Source organism: Drosophila suzukii, chromosome 3 (genome assembly GCF_043229965.1).
Source record: "Drosophila suzukii chromosome 3, CBGP_Dsuzu_IsoJpt1.0, whole genome shotgun sequence".
Classification (NCBI taxonomy): Eukaryota; Metazoa; Arthropoda; class Insecta; order Diptera; family Drosophilidae; genus Drosophila; species Drosophila suzukii.
In genome coordinates, this window is record NC_092082.1 from 40,972,188 (window position 1) to 40,995,263 (window position 23,076).

The 23,076-nt window shown below is 35.0% G+C and overlaps 1 protein-coding gene across 8 annotated transcripts in view; it reads right to left on the reverse strand.

Annotated features, from left to right (window-relative positions):
* l(3)80Fg (dnaJ homolog subfamily C member 16 l(3)80Fg) overlaps positions 1-23,076 on the reverse strand; it is a 554,754-nt gene that overhangs the window by 448,613 nt on the left and 83,065 nt on the right. For 7 of the 8 annotated variants that reach the window (XM_065868464.2, XM_036822413.3, XM_036822412.2 and 4 more), the window contains one exon: positions 8,194-8,377. The exons of the other annotated variant lie outside the window; for it this stretch is intronic. In XM_065868464.2, the coding sequence (XP_065724536.1) occupies positions 8,194-8,363 (170 nt within the window). In that variant the 5' untranslated portion in view covers positions 8,364-8,377. The remainder of the gene's footprint in view (positions 1-8,193; positions 8,378-23,076) is intronic. 8 annotated transcript variants of the gene reach the window in all.

A 23,076-nucleotide genomic window follows, 5' to 3' on the forward strand; every position in this document is an offset into this window, starting at 1 on the left:
CCTGAAGATATCTAGTTCTATTTATTATTGGGAGATGATATTTTGTAATGCTTTCAAGTTGGAAACCCACGAGGACGTGTGAAAGTCAGGATGGCCGTGTCGTGGATTAGTTGTCCAATTCAAATTATAACGACTGTTAGGTTTGATTTGTCTTTCGCTTCCCATTTGTTTTCATGTGCTTCTGTGCTGTTTCTTCGGCTCTCCAAATTGAGGCAACAGTTTCTGCGGTCAACGTTAGTCTGTGAACTGGTGTAAGCGAGATAGATGGATGCAGGTGTCCGCACCAAAAAGGAATAACGGAAAGCTCTTATTAGTATGTGTATTGGAATGTGAGGCCGAGAGTAGATTAGAGAACGACACAAGAGCAGAAAGGGACGCCAGCAAGAAAAGACGCAATCAGTACCAGGGATCATTCGTTCATTCCAGAAAACGTTTCCGTTTGAAGTGAATCCTCGACATATACAAACAAACAAACAATGGTTTTTCACTTTATCCGTCTAAATTCACTTGCCCTTGTATAGTTATAAGTAAACCAGAAAGGGAGCTATCTTCGGCACGCCGAAGTTTTTATACCCTTGCAGAAGCATTGTATGTACACAGCTTTCCGAATTATGAAAACTAAAAACTAATTACAACAATTTTAAGATAATTTTCCATTTCAAAGTACTATCGTATATGTTTAACGAAAACAAAATAACGGTCTATGTATTATTTTGACATTAATTATCCGATCGTTCGAATGGTAGCTATTATGATGAAATTCTTAGATATTAAAATAAATATATTCCCAAAAGTAGAAGTCAATATGTCTAAAAACACAAAAGTTATAATTATTTTTATATTTTTAAAAATGTTGATCATTCCTATGATAGCTATAAGATAAACTACCTGCAATAGAAGTAAGACTTTTGGGAAGCTTACATCCCGATAGCTTTAAAACTGAGGGAATATTTTGCCTCTCCTTTACTGCGTCGCAAACTTCTGACTGAAATCACTATACCCTCGGCAAGGGTATACAAATTTGAAATAATTGATTTTCCGCATGTGGTGTGCAATCTCGATTGAATTTGCATATATTGACTATTACCTGGATATAACTTTTTAATTAATGGTCTGATTGCAGTAATTTTTGTATATGGCATGTAGATGGGTCTTGATAATAAGAGCTGAACCTCATTTAAATTATTCAAAGATATTAAGAATTGTGCTAGGCGGGTTTTTGCGTTATGTGCGTTAGAGTGGGCATGGTACCCTGCTGAAACAAACTTCACTGCGCAAGGCGCTCAAGAATCTACATGCCAAATCCCAACTTTCAAACTTTTATAGTTTGCGAGATCTCAGCGGTCATACGGACGGACAGACATATTTTTTGTGTATAAGGGTATAAAAAGCTTCAAGCATGCGAAATCTTCGAAATTTACGTATTGTGCTTATTCTTGGTATCATAATGATAAAAAATTTGTCATGCAGTCCATTGTTATCAAATCATATTGCCAACTTAGGCAACTCTAATTGACACAAAAGGTTCTACCAACGGCTTTTTAGACTTATGGTGACTAAATTATACCATCTACATACGCTGTGATACGGAATACAAATTTCACAACAAAAGTTAAATTTTTCTTTGAATAATATAGCCATTTATGTATCACTGTGGACGGCAGTCCACGTAGTGACAAAGCGCACCAGAAAGAAATGAAAATCTACTGTAATCGTCCGAATGTTTCGAGTATATATCTACATTACACACCAAGACTTAAATAAAAACCATTATTTTGGGAGAAAGAGCGTTGAAAGTGTAAAAGTGGAAATTTTAAAAATTTGATTTGTTGGGGCCGGTGGGGAGAAATACAACCCCGCTATTAAATACGCGTCAAAATCGGATGCTCCGTTCAAAAGTAATTCGGAAAACAAGGTCTTGGGGGACTGCTCAAAGTGAAAATTTTATTTTGATTGTAAGAAACGTTATTTTAGAGTCCTAAAAAATTATAGACGATGTTAAACAGCTTAATATTAGAAAAACGAGTTTTACTACTTTTGGAAAAACTAGCTAGTTTGGCGAAAAAAACAGCTATAAAAGGCTTCATTTTGCACACCCGTAACTTGTGAACTACTAGAGCTACACGCTTGTGCTAAACGTATTTAGAAAGGTATTTTGAAATACTTTGTAAGCCCCTATAAAATAATTTGTCTAAATACCAATGTTTAAAAATTGTGCGCAAAAGTTTTTCTTATTTCGATTTTTTTGCTGATTCCTTAAAACGGCTCTAACGGTTTCAAATTAAATGTTAAGGTGTATAGTCTTTGAGATTCATTAACTTCTGACATACGACACATTGATGTAAAAATTCTCGTTTCCAAAGTTATTAATCAACAAAAGTGACCACATCTACCAGTTCAGAACATCTTACACTACCTGAGCATTGACCTTTTTTTGGCCGAATCCAAACTCTATTTGAAAGTCCTGGAAATTTAAGATGATGCTTAACTAGTTTAATATAGGAAACTTTAGTTTTACCACTTTTGGAAAAACTCGTTAGTTAGTTTCTCTACGTAAAAAACTTCTGACGAAAACTAAAATGCACTCCTTTCAAACATCACTGTTTGCGAAAAAACATCTAAACTCCTAACGTGTAAAATACTAAAGCTACAGGCTTGTGCTATATATCGTAAAAAGGAATTTCGAAATAATTTGTTCGCCTTTCGAAAAGACTTGTATTTCTTGTCTGCGTTAAAAACTTCTGACGAAAACTAAAATGCCCTTTTTGCAAACATCCGTTTTCACTATGAAAAAATCTTTAAATGTGCGCTTCACAGAATTGCATACGAAATCCCAACCTTTACAGCGGAATAAAAGTAAAAACACTAATGTACTAATTTTTATTTTTAAACATGACTTCAGATTATGGTATTGAGGTACACTAATATGAAAACTAACATCACCGTGGACGGCAATCCACTTTAAGGCGAAGCCCACTGCATTACTGCTGTGAAGGTCAGATCATAACTAAGTGGTACAACAACCAAAAGATATTGCAAACCCTAAAAGGATTGCATAGAAAGACTGTAACAATTTTAATTCGTTTGGGAAAAAGATCGGTGAAAGTGAAAAAGTAAAATTTAAGAAAATTGAAGCAGTATGAAGATGAATTATGTGATTGATGTTTAAAACATAAACTTCTGAAATCAAACAATAAGAGCTCCTAATGAGGTAAAAATCTAGGGACGATAGCACCTTCAACAAACAAAAGGGGTGATATAATCTTTTGTGACAAAAATGTATTATACGATCTACTAAATAAATACAATTTCTTAATTTTTTTTTACATTCGGCGCGCTGCTATTCAATATGCTTGGGCTGAGCTGTACGAATTTGATAAAGCGTGCCGAATGTAAAACAATGCATTAAATCAATTACAAGGGCAATGCCATTTATTTAAAAGTTTTACATATCAAAGTGCCCATTAAATAATCAAAAATTACTTATTTACAACAACTATGTACTGTGCTAGCTGTATTAAATGTTAAATGTAAAAATATATGAATTTTACGGCTGAAAAGGTAAGTAGAGACCTACACATTTTATAGTATTGAACTTTGATGTTGTGATTACTTTATTAATTTATAAGGAAGTCATTATTTATATTATTATATTCTTTATATTTATATTCTGGTGCTAGAACATAAGTAAGAAATAAATTTAAATAAAAAACAACAGTTATAATTATGAAAATAATTTCGAAATTCTTAAATATACAAAGAATGATATTCCCAATAGTAAAAGATAATATATCAAAAAACACAGAAGCTATAATTTGTTTCACATTATTTTTCCACCAATTTTCCGATCGCTCCTATTGCAGCTATATGATATAGTCGTCCTATTTTGATAAAATTAAATTCGAAATTCAGAACTAATTAAAAAACGTTATTTCCAAGCGTAGGAGAATATATGTTAAAAAACACGAAAGATAAAATTAAAAAAATTTTTTTTTTTGATTATTTCTATGGGAGATATAAGAAATAGTTGTCCGATCCGGCTGGTTCCGATTTAAATACAACCTGTAAAAGGAAAACGACTTTTGTGAAAGTTTCAGTCCGATAGCTTTAAAACTGAGCGAATAGTTTGCGTAGAAACGGACGGACAGACGGGCATGTCTAGATCGACTCGTCTAGTGATGCTGATCAAGAATATATATACTTTATGGGATCGGAAACGTCTCCTTCACTGCGTTGCAAACTTCTGACTGAAATCAGAATACGCTCTGCAAGGGTACAATTATTGTTTTTTGTAATTATCGGCTGCGGAAAAGAAACAAACAACAAAAAAAGAATTAAGTCTCCATTCGTCACGATACCGTACAAGGTACTGTTGGAAATACGATGGTGCCACTTTCATGAGGCGCAAAACAATAAAACACACCACGTACGTGCATATTTGTCTGACCTGGTTTTCCCCAAAGTTTTGATCTGGCACTTCTGAGACCCGTATGAATTGAATAGGTATTTAGGTTTTTGAACATACTTTTTAGTCAAAATTGTCTCACGAATAAATTGTCGGCACGATAAGATAAATTGACTACAATTATTTGGAATTTTTTGACGAGTTTGTCACCTTACCCTAATCGTTACCTTACCCTACACTCCCCTAATAATTATTATACCCATTACTCGTAGATTAAAAGGGTATACTAGATTCGTCAAAAAGTAACAGGTAGAAAGAAGAGTTTTCAATCACATAAAGTATATATATTCTTGATCAGGATGGTTAGCAGAGTCGATCATGCCATGTCCGTCTGCCCGTATGAACGCTGTGATCTTGGAAACTATAAAAGCTGCAATACTGGGATAAAGCATGCAGATTCTAGAGATACCTAAGCAGCGCAAGTTTGTTTAAGCAGGGTGATACGCTCACTCTAACGCCCACAAACCTCCCACAAACTTCAAATAATTCGTCCATATAAATACTGATGTTTTGAATGCTGTTAAATCTAGAGAGCTCAAATTTCATATTTAGGTTTCTTTGCTTCGTTACGCAAGTTTGTTACGCTAATGTGGCACACCCACTCTAACTCCCACAAACCCCCCAAAATAGTGGCGCCACACTTTTAATGCTAAAAAAAACTATAACTGAAATGTATTGGTCTCATCAATTCGATCGATTGACGCCCACCAACCTGTCAAGAAGAAAATATCTTTAGCCAGTGTTGCAAAACACTAAAAGAAAGTAAAAAGAACGAGAACTCGTGCTCTTTACAGCGCTGTTAATCTTTTAGTTTTCCCATTAGTTTACGACTAACTCGCGTATAGCAAATCCCGAGTGCCTGAGGCATTTTTTTGCGAATTAACATTTTAACTTAACTTTTATCCATTATCAATTTAAATGCTAAGTAACAGGTATCTGATAGTCGAGACACTCCACTAAAGCGTTTTGTTGGTTTCGTTTTATTGTGTACTTATTTTTCTTAATCAATTGATAGGTATGACACATTAAATTTTTATCTTGGTTTTAGAGAAAAATAGGTGAGTTCCAAAGTAAACAGGGCTTTTATAATCTAGCGCCCTATAGTGGCGCCATCTATATGTGAACTGGTGCGTTAGAATCTGCTATCGTTTATCGACTTCCAGTAAAAATTTCATGACATTTCATCTATTGCAAGTGAGGTTATTGCGTTTTAAGTGTCAGTATGTTTTTGTCATCGGTGCGAAAATGAGCTTCGAGCAAAGAGCCAACATTAAATTTTGTTTTAAAATTTGTAAACCTTTTACCGAAACGTTTCAATTGATGAAACAAGTTTATGGCGATGATTGCCTATCCCGTAGCAGAGTGCACGAGTGGTTTCAACGTTTTCAAAATGGTCGTGAGGACATAAATGACGATGAACATGTGGGCCAACCAAAATCCGTGATCACCGAAAATTCCATAGAAACTGTGCGTGAATTCATAAAAATTAGCCGAGATCATCATTGAAATTCATGGAAATAGAATTGAACATCTCCAAAACATTTAGGGTATTCAATTGCGTTGCACACTTTTGAAAAGTGTAATAGTGAAAGCAGCTCCAACAACAATTTCCATACAAAATAGTTTTCAAGGCCTACAACACCCCAGCCTATGTATACAAACCTGTTGTACTTGTGTAGAAATAGGGGGTTAATAATGGGTAGGAATTTTATCTAAAATATTAAAAATATACTGAAAAGTTGGGCTTAAATCCATGATATTGACAGTGAAAGGAAAGAAACAAATTTGAATTTTAAATACAAAAGAAAAATATTTGTCTTCTGTAAAACAAAATAATTGAATAACCATTTCAATGGAAGGAAAACCCTCAAGGAAGAGAGCCAGGGAGGTCGAAACCAAGCGATGATCATAGCCTTCTTCTCACAAAAATTTAAAAGTTAGCTTTCTTTTGTACGTCAATATCCTGCGACGATGTTTTAAAATAGAGGGCGTTCACAATTCTCGTCTAGCAAATTTACAAAGTTTACACTTTTGCAACGCAATTGAATACCCTAATTGATTTATCGCATTTTGACCGAACATTTGGGCTTACAAATTGACTGACGTCCAAAAATTGTTCAGAATTCAACATTCGAAGGACATCATTGAAGAGGCAAAAAAAGACCCGAACTTCCTTTACAAGATTGTGACTGGTGACGAAACGTGGTGTTTTCAATATGATCCTGAAACGAAACGCCAGAGTGCTGAATGGAAGGCGCCGGACGAGCCGAAACCCAAAAAATCGCGCCTGGAGAAGTCAAAAGTGAAGACAATGCTGATTTGTTTTTATGATTCCAAGGGTATTGTCCACAAAGAATTTGTTCCACCCGGCCAAAACGTTAATGCGGTTTTCTACCTTGGAGTTTTGAAGCGTTTGGTGCGCCGTATTCAACGTGTTCGGCCCGAAAATCGCAAAGATAGAAGTTGGCGTTTGTTGCACGATAATGCGCCGTCTCATCGATCGACGCTTGTGTCCGACTATTTGACCAAAAATCACATCTTAACCATCAACCACTCCCCGTATTCACCTGATATGGCACCGGGCGACTTCTACCTTTTCGGAAAAATGCATTTGCCGATGAAAGGAAAGCGTTATGCAGACGTAGAGGCCATTCAAAAGGCTTGCACCGGCGACCATACCGGGCAACGAGCTAAAACACTCGTTTGACATGCTTTTGGACCGTGCAAAACGCTGTATTAAAGCAGAAGGATACTATTTTGAATAAAATAAATTGATTTTGCCGAAAAAACTATTTGTTCTGTCCTTTTTTTAAAAGTCCTGTCTACTTTGGAACACACCTTGTATTTTGCCACGTTTTGAGAGTTTCCGATGGTCTGTGACCAAAACAAGACGCAAAATTTTAAATTAGGAAAATGAATAATTAGCTTTGCTTATGGTACGAAGGGTTAATTCTTGTGGTTCTTTCTGATTTTCCTCGTCGTCGCTTCACGGCGATCCTGATTGGCGTGGGTATTATGATTTCAGTCAGAAGTTTGCAACGCAGTGAAAGAGACGTTTCCGACTCCATAAGGTATATATGATCAGCATCACTAGACGAGTCGATCTAACCCATGTCCGTCTGTCAATTTGTTCAATTTAAATCAAGAACTGAAGTAGTCTTTTTTTTAGGTGTACAGTTAAATTTGTATTCCATTATTGTACATTTTCAACTTTTGTTAAAGGAAAAATAAATAATTTTAACATCTGCATAGAGTTTTAGTGTGTATTTATCAGATCTTCACCTTAGCCTACAACTTTTAAAAGTGAAAAAAATATTGGTTGTCGCCAAGAGCTGTAATATTTAACTCCGCTAAAATTTCACCATCGAACTTTTACAGGAATATGCTCAATAGATGTCAGTAACTTCCTGCCTTTAAACCTTTGATAAATATCTATTTTTGGAAAATTGACGTTCAAAAAACGAATCGTTCGTTTTTCGTTCAATTTGTTTTCGTTTCCTCTAATTTTAACAACTTTATTTAAATGTTTGAATTTTTCCAGTCCAATCTTCATTTTATTGCTAAAAAGAACTTAGACAAAGTATACACCTTTGTCCTTTGTAATCAGCTGTTTGAAATGGGAAGAGTCATTACGTTTATAAGTAAACCAATCAATTTTAAAGAAGTTACTTTCGAGTGAAAAGTAGCACAAGACAGCTTACCCAATTCATTTCTCAGAATAGACTTACCATTCTTTTGCCAATTGCTTGTAAGCTTTTCTTATTTCCTGTGTAGTAGCAAAGTTGTTTATCCCTAATATTGTATATGGGTCATTTGATCCATGTACACATATATTGGATGTTGCAAAAAGAACCAATACTAAGATATTGTAATTGTATTTGATTACTGATATCGACATCTTGTAGACGTTAACTGTAAATATAAACATTAAATGAAATAATTTTATGTACAATAAGTTTTTTTTCTATACCCTTTAAAAATCAAGTGTACAGGAAACTTAAATTAATTTTAGTGGTATTCACATTAAAATAGCGATTGTATTTTATTATTGTAAAGAACAAGGGCTTAGTAAGCGAAAATCCTTGGAATTTTAGTCCATTAAATATTAGGTTATTAGAACAAGCTGGCTAGACGAATGAAAAATATGCCTAAAAATCTTAAAATCCATTGCGCACCATCAAAAACAAATTTTTTCTACTTTTTCTTTCTGTTATGCATTAGGGAAATATTTAATGGGGTGAGAGTATGACCTTAAAATGATCGTTAAAAAAAGTCCGCCATAACGAACATATTTCAAGTCTGCTGGCTAAGATCGTTTGTACGCATAATTGCGAGAGGAAAGAGGGAAAGAGAATGAAGGAGGAGGTTGTGCTATTTTTAACATTCGTTCATTACGCATGCGCAAGTGGTTTTGTGAGTGTATGTGCAAGCTCAGAAGTGGGACCAGATTTCTTTTTTTGGGATTTTAAATAACGATAGCTACACATCTTTGAAAGTCAAAGTCGCTTTTCTGCACTACGTAGTAAACGCGGACTATGGTCGTACTGAATAATGCGTTGACCATCGATGATAATGCGAAAGGAACAGAACGTTTTCTAATATCGTCTTTTTTTTTCTTTTCATATAAATACAAATTATTTTTGAAACCAAAATTATTTTAAATGTTATATCTTTAATGAATGAATAAATAAAGACGATTCTTTTCTTTAAAAATAAATATTGACCGTTGACTTTTGTGACTTTTTCAAAAAAACGAAACATAGAATCATTTATATCAGACTATATATAGGAGTCTCCTCGCGCACACTCCCGCTACGATTCGTCACTACACGGACTGCCGGCCACAGTTATAAAGATATAAATTGTAAAAAGGCCTTATTGGTTTTATTAAACTCAGCCTCAGCATCAACATCAATAAAGCAACTACTAAACAAGGGAGAACGCTATAGTCAAGTACCTCGACTATCAGATACCCGTTACTCAGCTAAAGAGACCAAAGGGAAATGGAGATATGCAAGCAGTAAAGCGAGATTGAAATACGCCACATACCCGCGATCTCAATATATGGATATGTGGGCGGTAGACAGATCTAGACGTTATGGGCGTTACAGTGGGCGTGGCACACTTTCTTTGGGGTCAATCGATAGGTATTGACGAGACATTTCAGTTAAAAATTTTTATCTAGCATAAAAATTGTGGGCGCAACAGATTTAGGCGGTTTGTGGGCGTTAGAGTGGGCGTGGCAAACTTTTTTTTGGGTAATGGGTATTGATGAGGACAACACATTTCAGTAACAATTTTTATTCTAGCATTAAAACTGTAGGAGCCAAAGTTTTGGGCGGTTTGTGAGCGTTAAAGTAGGCGTGGCACATTGCTGAAACAAACTTGCGCTGCGTAAGAAGCTCAGGAATCTGCATGCCAAATCTCTATATCCTAGCTCATACAGTTTCCGAGATCTCGGCGTTCATCCGGACAGACAGACGGACATGGCTAGATCGTCTCGGCTAGTGATCCTGATCAAGAATATATACACTTTATGGGGTCGGAAACGCTTCCTTCTGCCTGTTACATACTTTCCGACGAATCTAGTATACCCTTTTACTCTACGAGTAACGGATAAAAAAATCGAGCGATTTCTGGGCCACATGCCCCTTTTGTAGACTATTACCAAAGTTTCTTTGGCAATATTGCTTATAATTGTCCACCGAACAGGTTTCCCCCTACGATATGAGGACCCCCAAATTAGCAGAACCAAGCCTAGATATTATTTATATAATTATTATTATATAATTATAATTAATTAATTAATTATTATAATTATCATTATATTTATAATAATAATTATAGTAGTATTATAATATAATTTATAATTATTCTTATAATTATAATTACAATAATAGTTATAATAATAATAATAATAAAAATAAAAATAATTATAATTTTACAATAATAATAATATAAATAATATCTAGGTTTGGTTCTACTGATTTTACTCTCATCATTCTCATTATTATTATTATTATTCTCATTATTATTATTATTCTCATTATTACACCAGTTTAAAAAAATTGGTACCATAGAAAAAATTTTAAGTGCCCTTTTCTTAATCAGGGAGATGTACCTTACCGGAAAACAAAGGTTTCCTTGAAGGCGTATTTCATCGATTTGTTTTTGTAAACGTGTGTTATTATTATTCCCATTATTGTTATTATTCCCGTTATTATTATTCCCATTATTATTATTCACATTATTATTATTATTCCCATTATTATTATTCTCATTATTATTATTATTCTCATTATTATTATTATTCTCATTATTATTATAATTATTATTATTATTCTCATTATTATTATTATTATTATTCTCATTATTCTCATTATTATTATTATTCTCATTCTTATTATTATTATTATTATTCTCATTATTATTCTCATTATTATTCTCATAATTATTCTCATTATTATTCTCATTATTATTCTCATTATTATTCTCATTAATAATCTCATTATTATTCTCATTATTATTCTCATTATTATTCTCATTATTATTCAAATTATTATTCTCATTATTATTCTCATTATTATTCTCATTATTATTCTCATTATTATTCTTATTATTATCCTCATTATTATTCTCATTATTATTCTCATTATTATTCTCATTATGTAACGCACGCCTTGTAGGAAAAGTCTTTTCTGTCTCACCTTCTGGAGATAACCTACTGGCCATGAATCCACAACTAACTCGCGATTGGGACCTTTTGATACCCCTAGCTTCAGCGGGAGGAATTGGGTGGGTTGTTGCGGCTGTTGTAGATCGCGATTACGTCGAAATATTTAAAGATCCCTCCAGAAACTAACTAATCGAAATTCCGCACTATAACCTCAAAACAATAATGGAACTGAACAATGAATGGCGGATGAACTAAATCGATATGCAGCACTTAAGTTGAATAGATAAAAGCGGATGGGACTAAGATGTTGTTCGTCCTACCCTTCTATACCCTCCCAACCTTGGTTCTTTCTGTTAAGGTGTTAATTAAGAACCCCAAAATGTATAGTTAATTATTATTTTATTTTAGAGCCCCATGTCCTCGGAAAAAAAATTAAAAGGGGACTTAGCCTTTCATCATGGTATATATATAATTAAGTTTTACAAGCAAATGTTGTAGGGGTGTAATTAACGTACATTATTTAAGATTTCATTCACTTAACTTCATGATTTCAATTCAAGTTATATTCTCTAACAAAACTGGTCTTTTAAATTTTTATTCTAGGCATAGGTTTTCTTAGTTTCAAGTGCAGTTGATTGGTTTCTTTGTATGGGTCACATTTATTAATTCATTTCTTTCGTTTTCTTCACCGGGCTTGTCTGTTTACATATTTGTTTTTCTTTTCTTTTTATTTTCTTTGATTTACTTATGCAAGGCAAACCATAATTACACGCAATGAGTTCCCTTTAATTCATATTTGAGGGCAGCCAAAATTCTCCAAGACGAATAACGCAATCAAAACAAAACTGCCTGGAAAGCTTATCTCGGCCGGACTTATGTTTAGGCAAACCAGATCATCACCGAAGGTTTTGTATTTTGGGACGGCAGCCGGTTATTCGTTTTGGAGGGTTTTAGCTCACACATTCGCTTTTGGGGTACATTTTTTTCAATCGGCGGCTTACCCGAAACAATCAAAACAAGAGTAGCATGCGATCACTTACCCTCTGAAAATTCCGATGAAGCGCTCCATGGTTCCAGGGGTTAACTAGTTGAAATTCCTTAGAGAGACAAGTTTTTAATTATTTCTTCGCAACCGCCGTCGATACCCAAGACTTAGTGCTGATTCTCGTGCAGACATTTACAGGTGAAAGAAGAGAGTTATGCAACGCTTGTACCAGCTTGGGGTTCGTAAGTATTTCAAATAGCGTAACACGATCAACTGCACTTTAATTTACATAATTTTTAGATAGATTTTAATATTTTGTTTTGGGGTTATTTCCAAGTGATACTGGCTAACTCTCTCTCTCTCTCATCTAGGAGCAGCTGCCCTGTCGGGGGGGTTGGCACGTGGCGGTCGCGATTGGGGGGTGTAGGTGTCTGGAGGCGCCGTTGGGAAGTCGTCGATGAATCTTTGTAGACTTTCGTGGCCGCAGTTTGCCGACCCTCCGCCTTCCCAACTGAAGGGATCCTATTCCCTGCTGACAAATGATTTTACCGCCTGGATTGTGAACAGCTTGGTTCCGAACCCCACGGACAACCTGCTGCTGGCTAGATGTTTATAGCCTAATCTTCTGATAGATAACTACAGTGTGCCACTTAATTCATGATACAGCAGACGATTTATACTTTAGTTAACGATAACTCCTTAATTAATATATAAACAAAAAATGTAAGAATGCCATGTTGTTTATTTCAGATATCTTAACAATATTACAAATTAATATAACAACTTTTTCCCTTAGTTTACTTAGAAATTAGAAAAAACTTAAAAACTTTATACATTTTGTTCCACAAAAGTGATGATACATTTAAGAATAATCGCGCTCGTTTCTGTTCTGTTTTGACAATTGTAACGGCGCTTTTTTCCTATGTTTTTGTGTGCCTTCCTTTGCATTGGTGCAATTCTTGGAATATCAAACTTGAGTAGGAGCCACAAAAATGTCGCGTAAAGAGCTTACGGTTGAGGAAAGAAAAATAATTTTAAATTTACACGTAAAAGAAAGAAAATCCTATGCAGAAATAGCGAAAATTATGTCTAGAAGCCGGTCCACAATCCAACATGTGATAGGGCGTTTTAAAAACGAGGGTCGGATTGAAAATACTCGAAGAAGTGGCCGTCCACCAAAATTGAATGATAGGGACAAACGCACCATAAAACACATTGTGGACAAGGAACCTTTCCAAAGTGCCGTAAAAATAAGTGAAGTTGTAAAGACAACTCTAGATAAGGATGTCCACCCAGAAACGATCCGTAGGACAATAAAAGAATTCGGCTTTGGCTCATATACACCACGCAAGAAGCCGCACGTGTCAAAAAAAAATCGCCTTCAGAGACTTGAATTCGCTAAAACGTACAAAAGTCATCCGGTTGAGTTCTGGAGAAATGTTATTTTCACTGACGAGTCGAAATATAATATATTTGGATCAGATGGCCGTTTTAAGGTTTGGCGGCGACCTGGAGATGCCTATAAACCAAAATATACGATTAAGACCGTAAAGCATGGTGGAGGAGGAGTAATGGTTTGGGGTTGTATGGGCTCTGCAGGCGTCGGAAACATGGAATTCATTGACGGAATCATGGATCACAAAATGTATATCGAGATCCTTAAAAGGAACTTAAAAGAAAGCGCAGATAAGCTTGGAATTGGATCATCTTTTTACTTTTACCAAGATAATGATCCGAAACACACGGCCTTAAATACTCGCCTCTGGCTGCTGTATAATGTTCCGCACCTGCTTAAACCACCTCCGCAGAGTCCCGACCTAAACCCCATAGAGCACGTATGGAATCAACTGGAAAAAAACATTAGGGGTCGCGAGATTCGCAAGAAAACGGATATAAAGGCAGCGCTACAGGAGGAGTGGAACAAAATGGACCCATCTTATCTGGAAGCATTAGTTTCATCCATGCCAAGACGACTTAATGAGGTCATTAAAATGAAGGGATACCCCACAAAATATTAAATTTAATTTAAAGCTGTGAAATTAACTTTTAAGTTAACTTAATAGAAAGTGTATCATCACTTTTGTGGAACAAAATGTGTTACGTTTTTAAGTTTTTTCTAATTTCTAAGTAAACCAAAGGAAAAAATTGTTCATTTAATTTGTAATATTGTTAAGATATCTGAAATAAGCAACATGGCATCCTTACTTTTTTTGTTTATTTTTTAATAAAGGAGTTATCGTTAACTAAAGTATAAATCGTCTGCTGTATCATGAATTAAGTGGCACACTGTATATGTTAATTTCACGTTGGCTATCTCATTTTACTTTTACTTACGTTCAGTTTGTCTTCCTTCAATTTTTGTGTTGTTTCTTTCTGTTTTCTGATTTAGGAGCTTGACTAGTTGGTTATTTTATTGTGTTTTAGCCTTAATAATCACTGATGAAAAAGATTTATGTGAATTTCGGCTGCACGTGGTGTGGCCAGAATTGAAGTTGGACTAACTTTTTGAAGTCAACCGTACTCTTAGAGTTCTCGAAACAGAAAGACTGAGTAGATCGGAATTCAAAAGCTGGGAGTTTAAACATCCGGCAAAAATCTAAATTTTGATTTCAAAAATTTCGTTTAAAGATCTTAAGGCTGGTACATTACAATTATTATTCTCATTATTATTATTATTATTATTATTATTATTATTATTATTATTATTATTATTATTATTATTATTATTATTATTATTATTATTATTATTATTATTATTATTATTATTATTATTATTGTTATTATTATTATTATTATTATTATTATTATTATTATTATTATTATTATTATTATTATTATTATTATTATTATTATTATTATTATTATTATTATTATTATTATTATTATTATTATTATTATTATTATTATTATTATTATTATTATTATTATTATTATTATTATTATTATTATTATTATTATTATTATTATTATTATTATTATTATTATTATTATTATTATTATTATTATTATTATTATTATTATTATTATTATTATTATTATTATTATTATTATTATTATTATTATTATTATTATTATTATTATTATTATTATTATTATTATTATTATTATTATTATTATTATTATTATTATTATTATTATTATTATTATTATTATTATTATTATTATTTTTATTATTATTATTATATTATTATTATTATTATTATTATCATTATTATTATTATTATTATTATTATTATTATTAGTATTATTATTATTATTATTATTATTATTATTATTATTATTATTATTATTATTATTATTATTATTATTATTATTATTATTATTATTATTTTTATTATTATTATTATATTATTATTATTATTATTATTATCATTATTATTATTATTATTATTATTATTATTATTATTAGTATTATTATTAGTATGATAAGTGAGCATTCCTCATTAAAACACCAAATAAAATACATACCATTTTATTTATTTATTTATCTTTTTATTTATTCGCCAACAGATTTCGAGTTTTTAATTGGCTGCTTAAATGGGTCTTTACTAATTACTAACAAGAAAGGACATTCTATACCCTTGCAGTTATAATTATTACATTTAAAAATACAAAAAATGACATTCCCTATAATTTGTTTCATATTATTTTCCCACCAATTTTCCGATCGTTCCTATGGCAGCTATATGATATAGTCGTCCGATTTTGATAAAATGAAATACGAAATTTAGAACTAATTAAAAAATGTTATTTCCAAGCGTAGGAGGTTATATGTTAAAAAACACCATAGATATAATTTTTTTAAAGTTTTTTTTTCAAATGTTCCTATGAGATGCTATAAGATATAGTGGTCCGATCCGGCTGGTTTCGACTTATATACTACCTGCAAAAGAAATAAGACTTTTGGGAAAGATTTAGCCCGATAGCTTTAAAACTGGGGGACTAGTTTGCGTAGAAACGGACGGACAGACGTACAGAAGGACATGGCTAGATCGACTCGTCTAGTGATGCCTATCAAGAATATATATACTTTATGAGGTCGGAAACGTCTCCTTCACTGCGTTGCAAACTTCTGACTGAAATCATTATACCCTCTGCAAGGGTATAAAAATAGAGAAATTCATGAGCAAGGTTGTTATACCCGTTACTCGTAGAGTAAAAGGGTATACTAGATTCGTCGGAAAGTATGTAACAGGCAGAAGGAAGCGTTTCCGACCCCATAAAGTATATATATTCCTGATCAGGATCACTAGCCGAGTCGATCCAGCCATGTCTGTCTGTCCGTCTTTCCGTATGAACGCTGAGATCTCGGAAACTATAAGAGCTACAATACTGGGATTGATGCTAGAATAAATATTTTAACTGAATTGTATTGTTCTCACGCCCACTTTAACGCCCACAAACTTCAAAAAATCGTAAATATGAACGCGGATATCTCGGAAACTATCAAAGATAGAGAAATGGGATCTCAGATTTAGATTCAGTAGCCTTGTACGCAGCGCAAGTTTGTTACGCATATATGCCACGACGACTCTAACACCCATAAACCGCCCAAGCCTGTGGCACCCACAATATTCATGCTAGATACAAAATTTCAAATGAAATGTATTGGTCTCGTCAATACCTATCGATTGGTCGAGTTTACCACGCCCTCTCTAACGCGCACAACGCTTAAATCTGTCTACCGCCCACATAACCACATATTGAGATCACGGGTAGGTGGCGCATTTCAATCTCGCTTTGCTGCTTGCATATCTCCATTTCCATAACGGGTATCTGATAGTCGAGGTACTCGACTGTAGCGTTTTTCCTTGTTTTTATTAATGTCCCAAGACCACTTTGGGTCCAAACTCACGCTACGTGGAAAACTGTTAAATAAATGCAAGGCCCTGCAAATAGACTCACTTATCAATTAGTTCTGTGCATAGGTACAGAAAAAGGTTCAAATGTTCTTACAGTCGTACTAGGTACGGACAGCTTAATACTGCTTAACAATGCAGGGCAATCAATTTTGCCACCAAGCAAGTCGACTACGAAGAGTAACGCAATTAGATTTATTCGATCTTGAAGTAAGGACAGATGCAAGACGACAACAAGACGACATTTAGCAGTATAAGAAGGAGCGGGATCGGTGAAATGGAGACTTTCCAGGGCAAAACGCAAGAAAAGCTTTTACACTCGCTCAACGCGACGAATATGAACGACCCAAGTCTGCTTCCAACCATATAGTTGATGTGTTTAAAACAGAAATTTAGAATCGAAAACAATTCCTAAGTCTTGACACTCGTTTTTTGTGGCAAGGAAATGAGTATGCTAGATGAGAATGCTAGTTGATAACGTTATATATTTGATGGCTGTATCTTACTAAAAAGCATTTTGAGAAATTCAATAGAAGCATATTCCGGAGCACGAATTGCTTAATCTATTTAAATCATTTTGGAGAAGTGCACATTCCGAAGTTGAGTTGAACGAACTTGAATAATTTGAGGTCATCTGCAAATAATAAAAACTTTATATCATTTATGGATAAAATGAATAAAAAAGGACCTAACGCATACAAAAGGACTTGAACCGTAGCCGTAGCTAGTTTCCACCTATGAATGTGCCGCTGGAGAGGGACTTGTTAAATATTATTTTGAGGGGACATCTATACAAATTTTTTAGAATAAAGGGCGAAAGGCCATCGTAGTCAATTTGTTTCCGAGTGATTCAGACTAGAAGCAGCAAAATGACAGTCAAGTCCAAGTCCGAGGAGGCCATTTCACTATCAAGTGACATTCGGGAAGGAATGTTTGATGTCTTTCTTTTTGAATTTACAAAGTGCCAGAAAGATTTGGGATTTGTACGCAATTTACTTACAATATCTGACATATATTGGTTATAAAGAAATTTCTTAAAGAACTCAAATTCTCGATTGTTTAGCTTGTAACGACCAAGATCTGCATCGTTTCCGCTCTCAAGGTAACGCTTATAGAATTTTTGTATTTCTTAAGTCCACGCGTATAGCAGAACATTGAATTCACACCAACGATGACAGATTGTATTCACCCAGAACGCAGATATACTGGTGATCCTCTAGACCCTGATGGATGTGAGCGAAGCTGTTGCTTGCCGGTATATATGAGACCACTAAAAAGATCGTCACCAGGGGTCCAGAGAGTGAAAGGCAAATCTGATTCAGAAGAGAATCTTTGTTTGCTAGACCAACAGATGTACAACGCAAGCTACGCCGTACAGCAAGTAGAGCGCCTCCAGGAAGTTGTACAGCTGTTACTTCAGCTTTTCACTCGGAACACTAATAAGAACCCATAGCGAAAGAGAAACGCATCTGAATGCAACGAGAGCTGATCAGAGCCTGACCATTTTGAAAGAGTTACCTAAATGTAGAAAAATTATCGATAAAGAACATAAGACAGTCACACTGTCAATTTTATTAATACTTAAACGAAACTAAAATAATGTCGGCATAAAAGAAGTTTTAAGGTAAAAGTTACACCGATTATGCGCTTATTCTAAGGCTTTGTTCGACTCATTGACTAGAGCAATTTCTTTTCACACTATACAATTTTATGTAGGTGCGAGCAAGATAGACATATGTCAGATCTAATGAGCAATTAATGAGCACACTTTTAAAATACCTAAATACGGTACTAAGTGGCCCGATAGGTTAATGAGCAAAATTGAATCTAAAACGTACAATTTCGCTTCTTCATTAGCGCTGTAGTTTAAATGGAACAAAGTAAGAAACTTATTTGCTTTTTCAGAAATATTTAAGATTTTTAATTAGTCCAAAGGCAAAACAACAGAGAATGATATAGTCGATTCCATCGACTATCAGATAGCCGTTACTGAGCTAAGTAAACTGGGAGCACTCAGGGAGTGCAGTCGAGATTGAGATATACAAGTAGCAAGACGTCTGTTCACAAAATTGCACACTTTATTTAGGTATAACTTTTTAATGAATGGCACGTAGTCAGCACTGATTATCAAAAAAAAACCTAATTTAAATTTTTTGAAAATTTTAGAAAATGTGGATGCTAGACTGCTTTTAGCATTACGGGCGTTTGTAGTCATTAGAGTTGACGTGGCACCAGGCTGAAACAAACATGCGATGCTCAAGAAGCTTAAGAAAATACTTCCCAACCAGCTTTTATAGTTTCCAAGATCTCAGCGTTCATACGGACGTACATACAGACGGACATGGGTAGATCGACTTGGATAGTGATCCTGATCAAGAATATATTTACTTTATAGGGTTGGAAACGCTTCCTTCTACCTGTTACATACTTTCCGACGAATCTTGTAAACCTTTTACTTCACGATTAACGGGTATAATTATATGATAGCATTCAGAAATAAAACTCGAAGAGCTTGTGAAGAAATTATAAGAAATGATAAATTTAAAAACATTTACAAGCTTAGTTCAGGACCAAAATATTTTAAAGTCGTATTAAAAGTGTATAAGTTTACTACAAAACACACTTCAATTGCTCGAATTTAAGTTCATTTTAAAAGTTTCAAACATTTATTATCATTATTTCAGTTATACAGCTTAAGAATAACGTTCAAATGCTAAGGTGGTCACTTCTTATCCAAACAAATCCTAGAAATTGTCATATACATATGTCTATTTATAAGCTTCTAATTAATGCTCTAATGATTGTGCCGAAGAATGCCGTGGAATAATCGCATTAGCAGGAGAATATTCTCTTGTCACTGGAAAACGAAAACAAAAATTCATTTAGTCTCTTGGAAACGAAAAAGATCAAGCGACTATGACTGGAATGAGTCTGCCCTTTGCGGGACGTACAAGTATCCAATTTTCTGGTGGTTGCAATTTTGTTAGTCTTCTTATGTTAATAGGTCTGGATAATGTGATAGCAAGTCTGTTTGCGCAAGATGGGCAAACTGGATTAATTTTGAAATCTCAAAATTTGTTGTTTCTTTTTTAGTATCTTAAAACGCATATTTAATGTTGATGTAAGAGGCAGTGGCCCAAACGTGAATACCCCAATAAAAAGTAAGCATTAGAATAGACAAAAACGGACAAAGACGCCCAGTCTTTAAATTAATTTAACAAGTCCTGCGTCTTATCTCGCCAAAAATGCAGTGTCAATTGTATAACTAGGTGCTAAATCATTTCTGCTTCCAGGCGAAAGGAGATCCGAGGTGAAGGACCCGTCTCACTTCCTTGCGGGACCCCACAGGTATACCCCTTGAACAGTTGCGAAAAAAACATTGGCACTTCTACACAGCAGTTTCTTGTTTATAAAAAAAATAATGATTATAGTTGGTTTTTAATGAGATGTGGGCATTATTACATTGCTTAGTATTTACACTACTTGAAAAAACACGGGAGGGTATACAAAATTATTGTGTGTATTTAACATTTTCTTATTTTGAAAAGAACAAGTTTAGAAAAGCCGTAGAATCATAGCACCACTTACGTTTTATTTATTTTACATTTATTACTTACTTATATTAGTGGATTAACTAAAATTTACATTGTCAGACTTACATTTTTGAATTATTTAACAATGCAAGGACAATTTTTTAGGTCGAAAAAGACGATAATAAAGAAAATTTTTTAACGGTTCCGCTTTAACACATTTTCACAAAGTTGATACGTCAAAATCAAATAGTAATACACCCTACGGCAATAGCGATAGTTAGAATCGAGTACTTTTATGACAACCCTTTTAATTGACAGATGCCAATCCTCCAGGTGGGGAACTCCGAATCTGAGTTCGTCAAAGGGTTTGACAGGTTCACAGCATCGGGCCTCGATCTCTTTTCTGAAAACTCGTCACGCTGATCAGAAATAAAGCTTTCCAAGTTTAAGATTAAAGATAAGGTAATTCGAGCATCCTACGAAAAAAATGTTAAAGACATCAATTATACGAGGGCAGTCCGATAAGTACTTAGCCTCACCGACCGATGTCACTATCGCAAGAGAAATTTACTATCGTGTAGTACATTCTCGTAGACGGCTACTGTCGAAATTTCAGCCGAATCGGACTCGTAGTTTTGGTTTGACTGCGTGTGGAATCGGACATGTTCGCGGACTTTACAAAAATGGAGAAAGAGCAATATCGGTCTGTGATTCGATTCTTGTTTTTGGAAGGGAAATCGCGCAGCGGAATCAAAGAGCGCTTGGATGCTGTGTACGGTGATTCTTCTCCTTCACGGAGGATAAGGTGACAAAAATCCACGATCTCGTATTGGCAGACCGCCGACTGAAGATAAGCGAGATAGCTCAGACAGTAGGCATGTCAAAAGACGGCGTGGGTGATATCCTGCATGAAATTTTATGCCCAAGAAAGCTGTCGGCGCGATGGGTGCCGCGTTTGCTCACTCCGGAAAACAAACGCAACCGTGAGACCACTTCAGAGCAGTGTTTGACGCTGTTTAAGCGCAATCCGAAGGAGTTTCTGCGTCGATTCGTGACCGTCGACGAATCATGGATCCACTGGTACAAACCAGAGTCCAAGGAACAGTCGAAACAGTGGACTTCACTCGGCGAACCTGCTCCGAAGAAGGCGAAGACTTTCCTATCGGCCGGAAAGGTGATGGCCACCCTTTTTTGGGATTCACAAGGTGTGATCTACATCGACTACCTGGAGAAGGGCAAAACGGTCACAGGGCTGTACTGTGCCGAATTATTGGGCCGATTCGCCGACGAATTGCAGAAAATACGGCGAAGAAAAAAGTGTTCTTCCAGTATGACAACGCAAGAGCTCATACTTCCGCCCTAGCCAAGGCCAAATTGGTCGAATTGGGTACGAACTGCTACCCCATCCACCATATTCTTCAGATTTGGCCCCGTGTGACTTCTTTTTGTTTCTAAACTTGAAAAGTCACTCGCTGGGCAGAAATTTGCGTCGAATGAGGAGGTTGTCGCCGCCACAGAGGCCTATTTTGCAGATTTGGAGATACCACAAGAGGGTTCAATCGTTTAAATGGAGTAACTTTTGTACTATTTTCCGAAAACAGTATCATAAGAGTATATCGGCTATGCAATTAAGGGAACACATTCGCTCACGTAAACAAAAACAGGAAGAGTCATTCGATACGTTTTACGAAAGTGTTTGTAAGTTCATGAGTAGACTATCAGTAAGTTTTGCCGAAGATGAACTAGTAGAGATGATACAAGGAAATTTGTTGATAGACATGAAAGAGCGTATATTGTTTGAAAAGATCTCATATATTTCCGAATTACGCCGGTTAGCTAAAAAGCGGGAACATTTCCTTTGAGAAGTAGGTCGAGCACGTCCGCTACAAGCATAATCTGCGTCATATCGAATTTACGCCTTAGTGATGAACAATCTAACAAGACTCCCGAAGCCAGAGAAAAGAACGAAATTTTAGCTATTGCACGCACAGCTTCTCTACTGTGCTGGAATTGTGAGGCTCCCGGCCACCTTTGGAAAAATTGTTTAGCCGCAAAGAGTTATTTTTACATTTGCGGAGATCCGCAGACGTATACACATAACTGTCAAAACTGCAAGCGAAAGGCGGAAATCTAGTCGTCGCTTTCTTTGCGTTCAGACTTAAAATTCTCGCTATGTTACTTCCCCGCTGTCCCGAGTGCAATGTTGATGTTACATTGGCCCAGCTTCGCGCTTCGGATGCTGTTCGCTGTTCTTCTTTTTGCCGTCGCGCCTATCATACTTCTTGCGTAGCCCTACCGGACGATGTGCTCATACTTTTATTAAACCCAAACATACAGTGGCAATGTGATAGCTGTGTGGTTGCGAATGATTCCCCTTCTAAAATTGATGAATTCGATGATAAATTGAAAGCCCTGGAGCGCATATTTCAGGGACTTAATAATAAATTCTTAGAGGCGTTCCCCCTAAAGATGATACATTGACTCAGAATTTAAATGTAAATCCCAAACCTCGTCTACCGAAGCCTACCAACGTAGCTGTAGCTCCCCAGTCATATGCG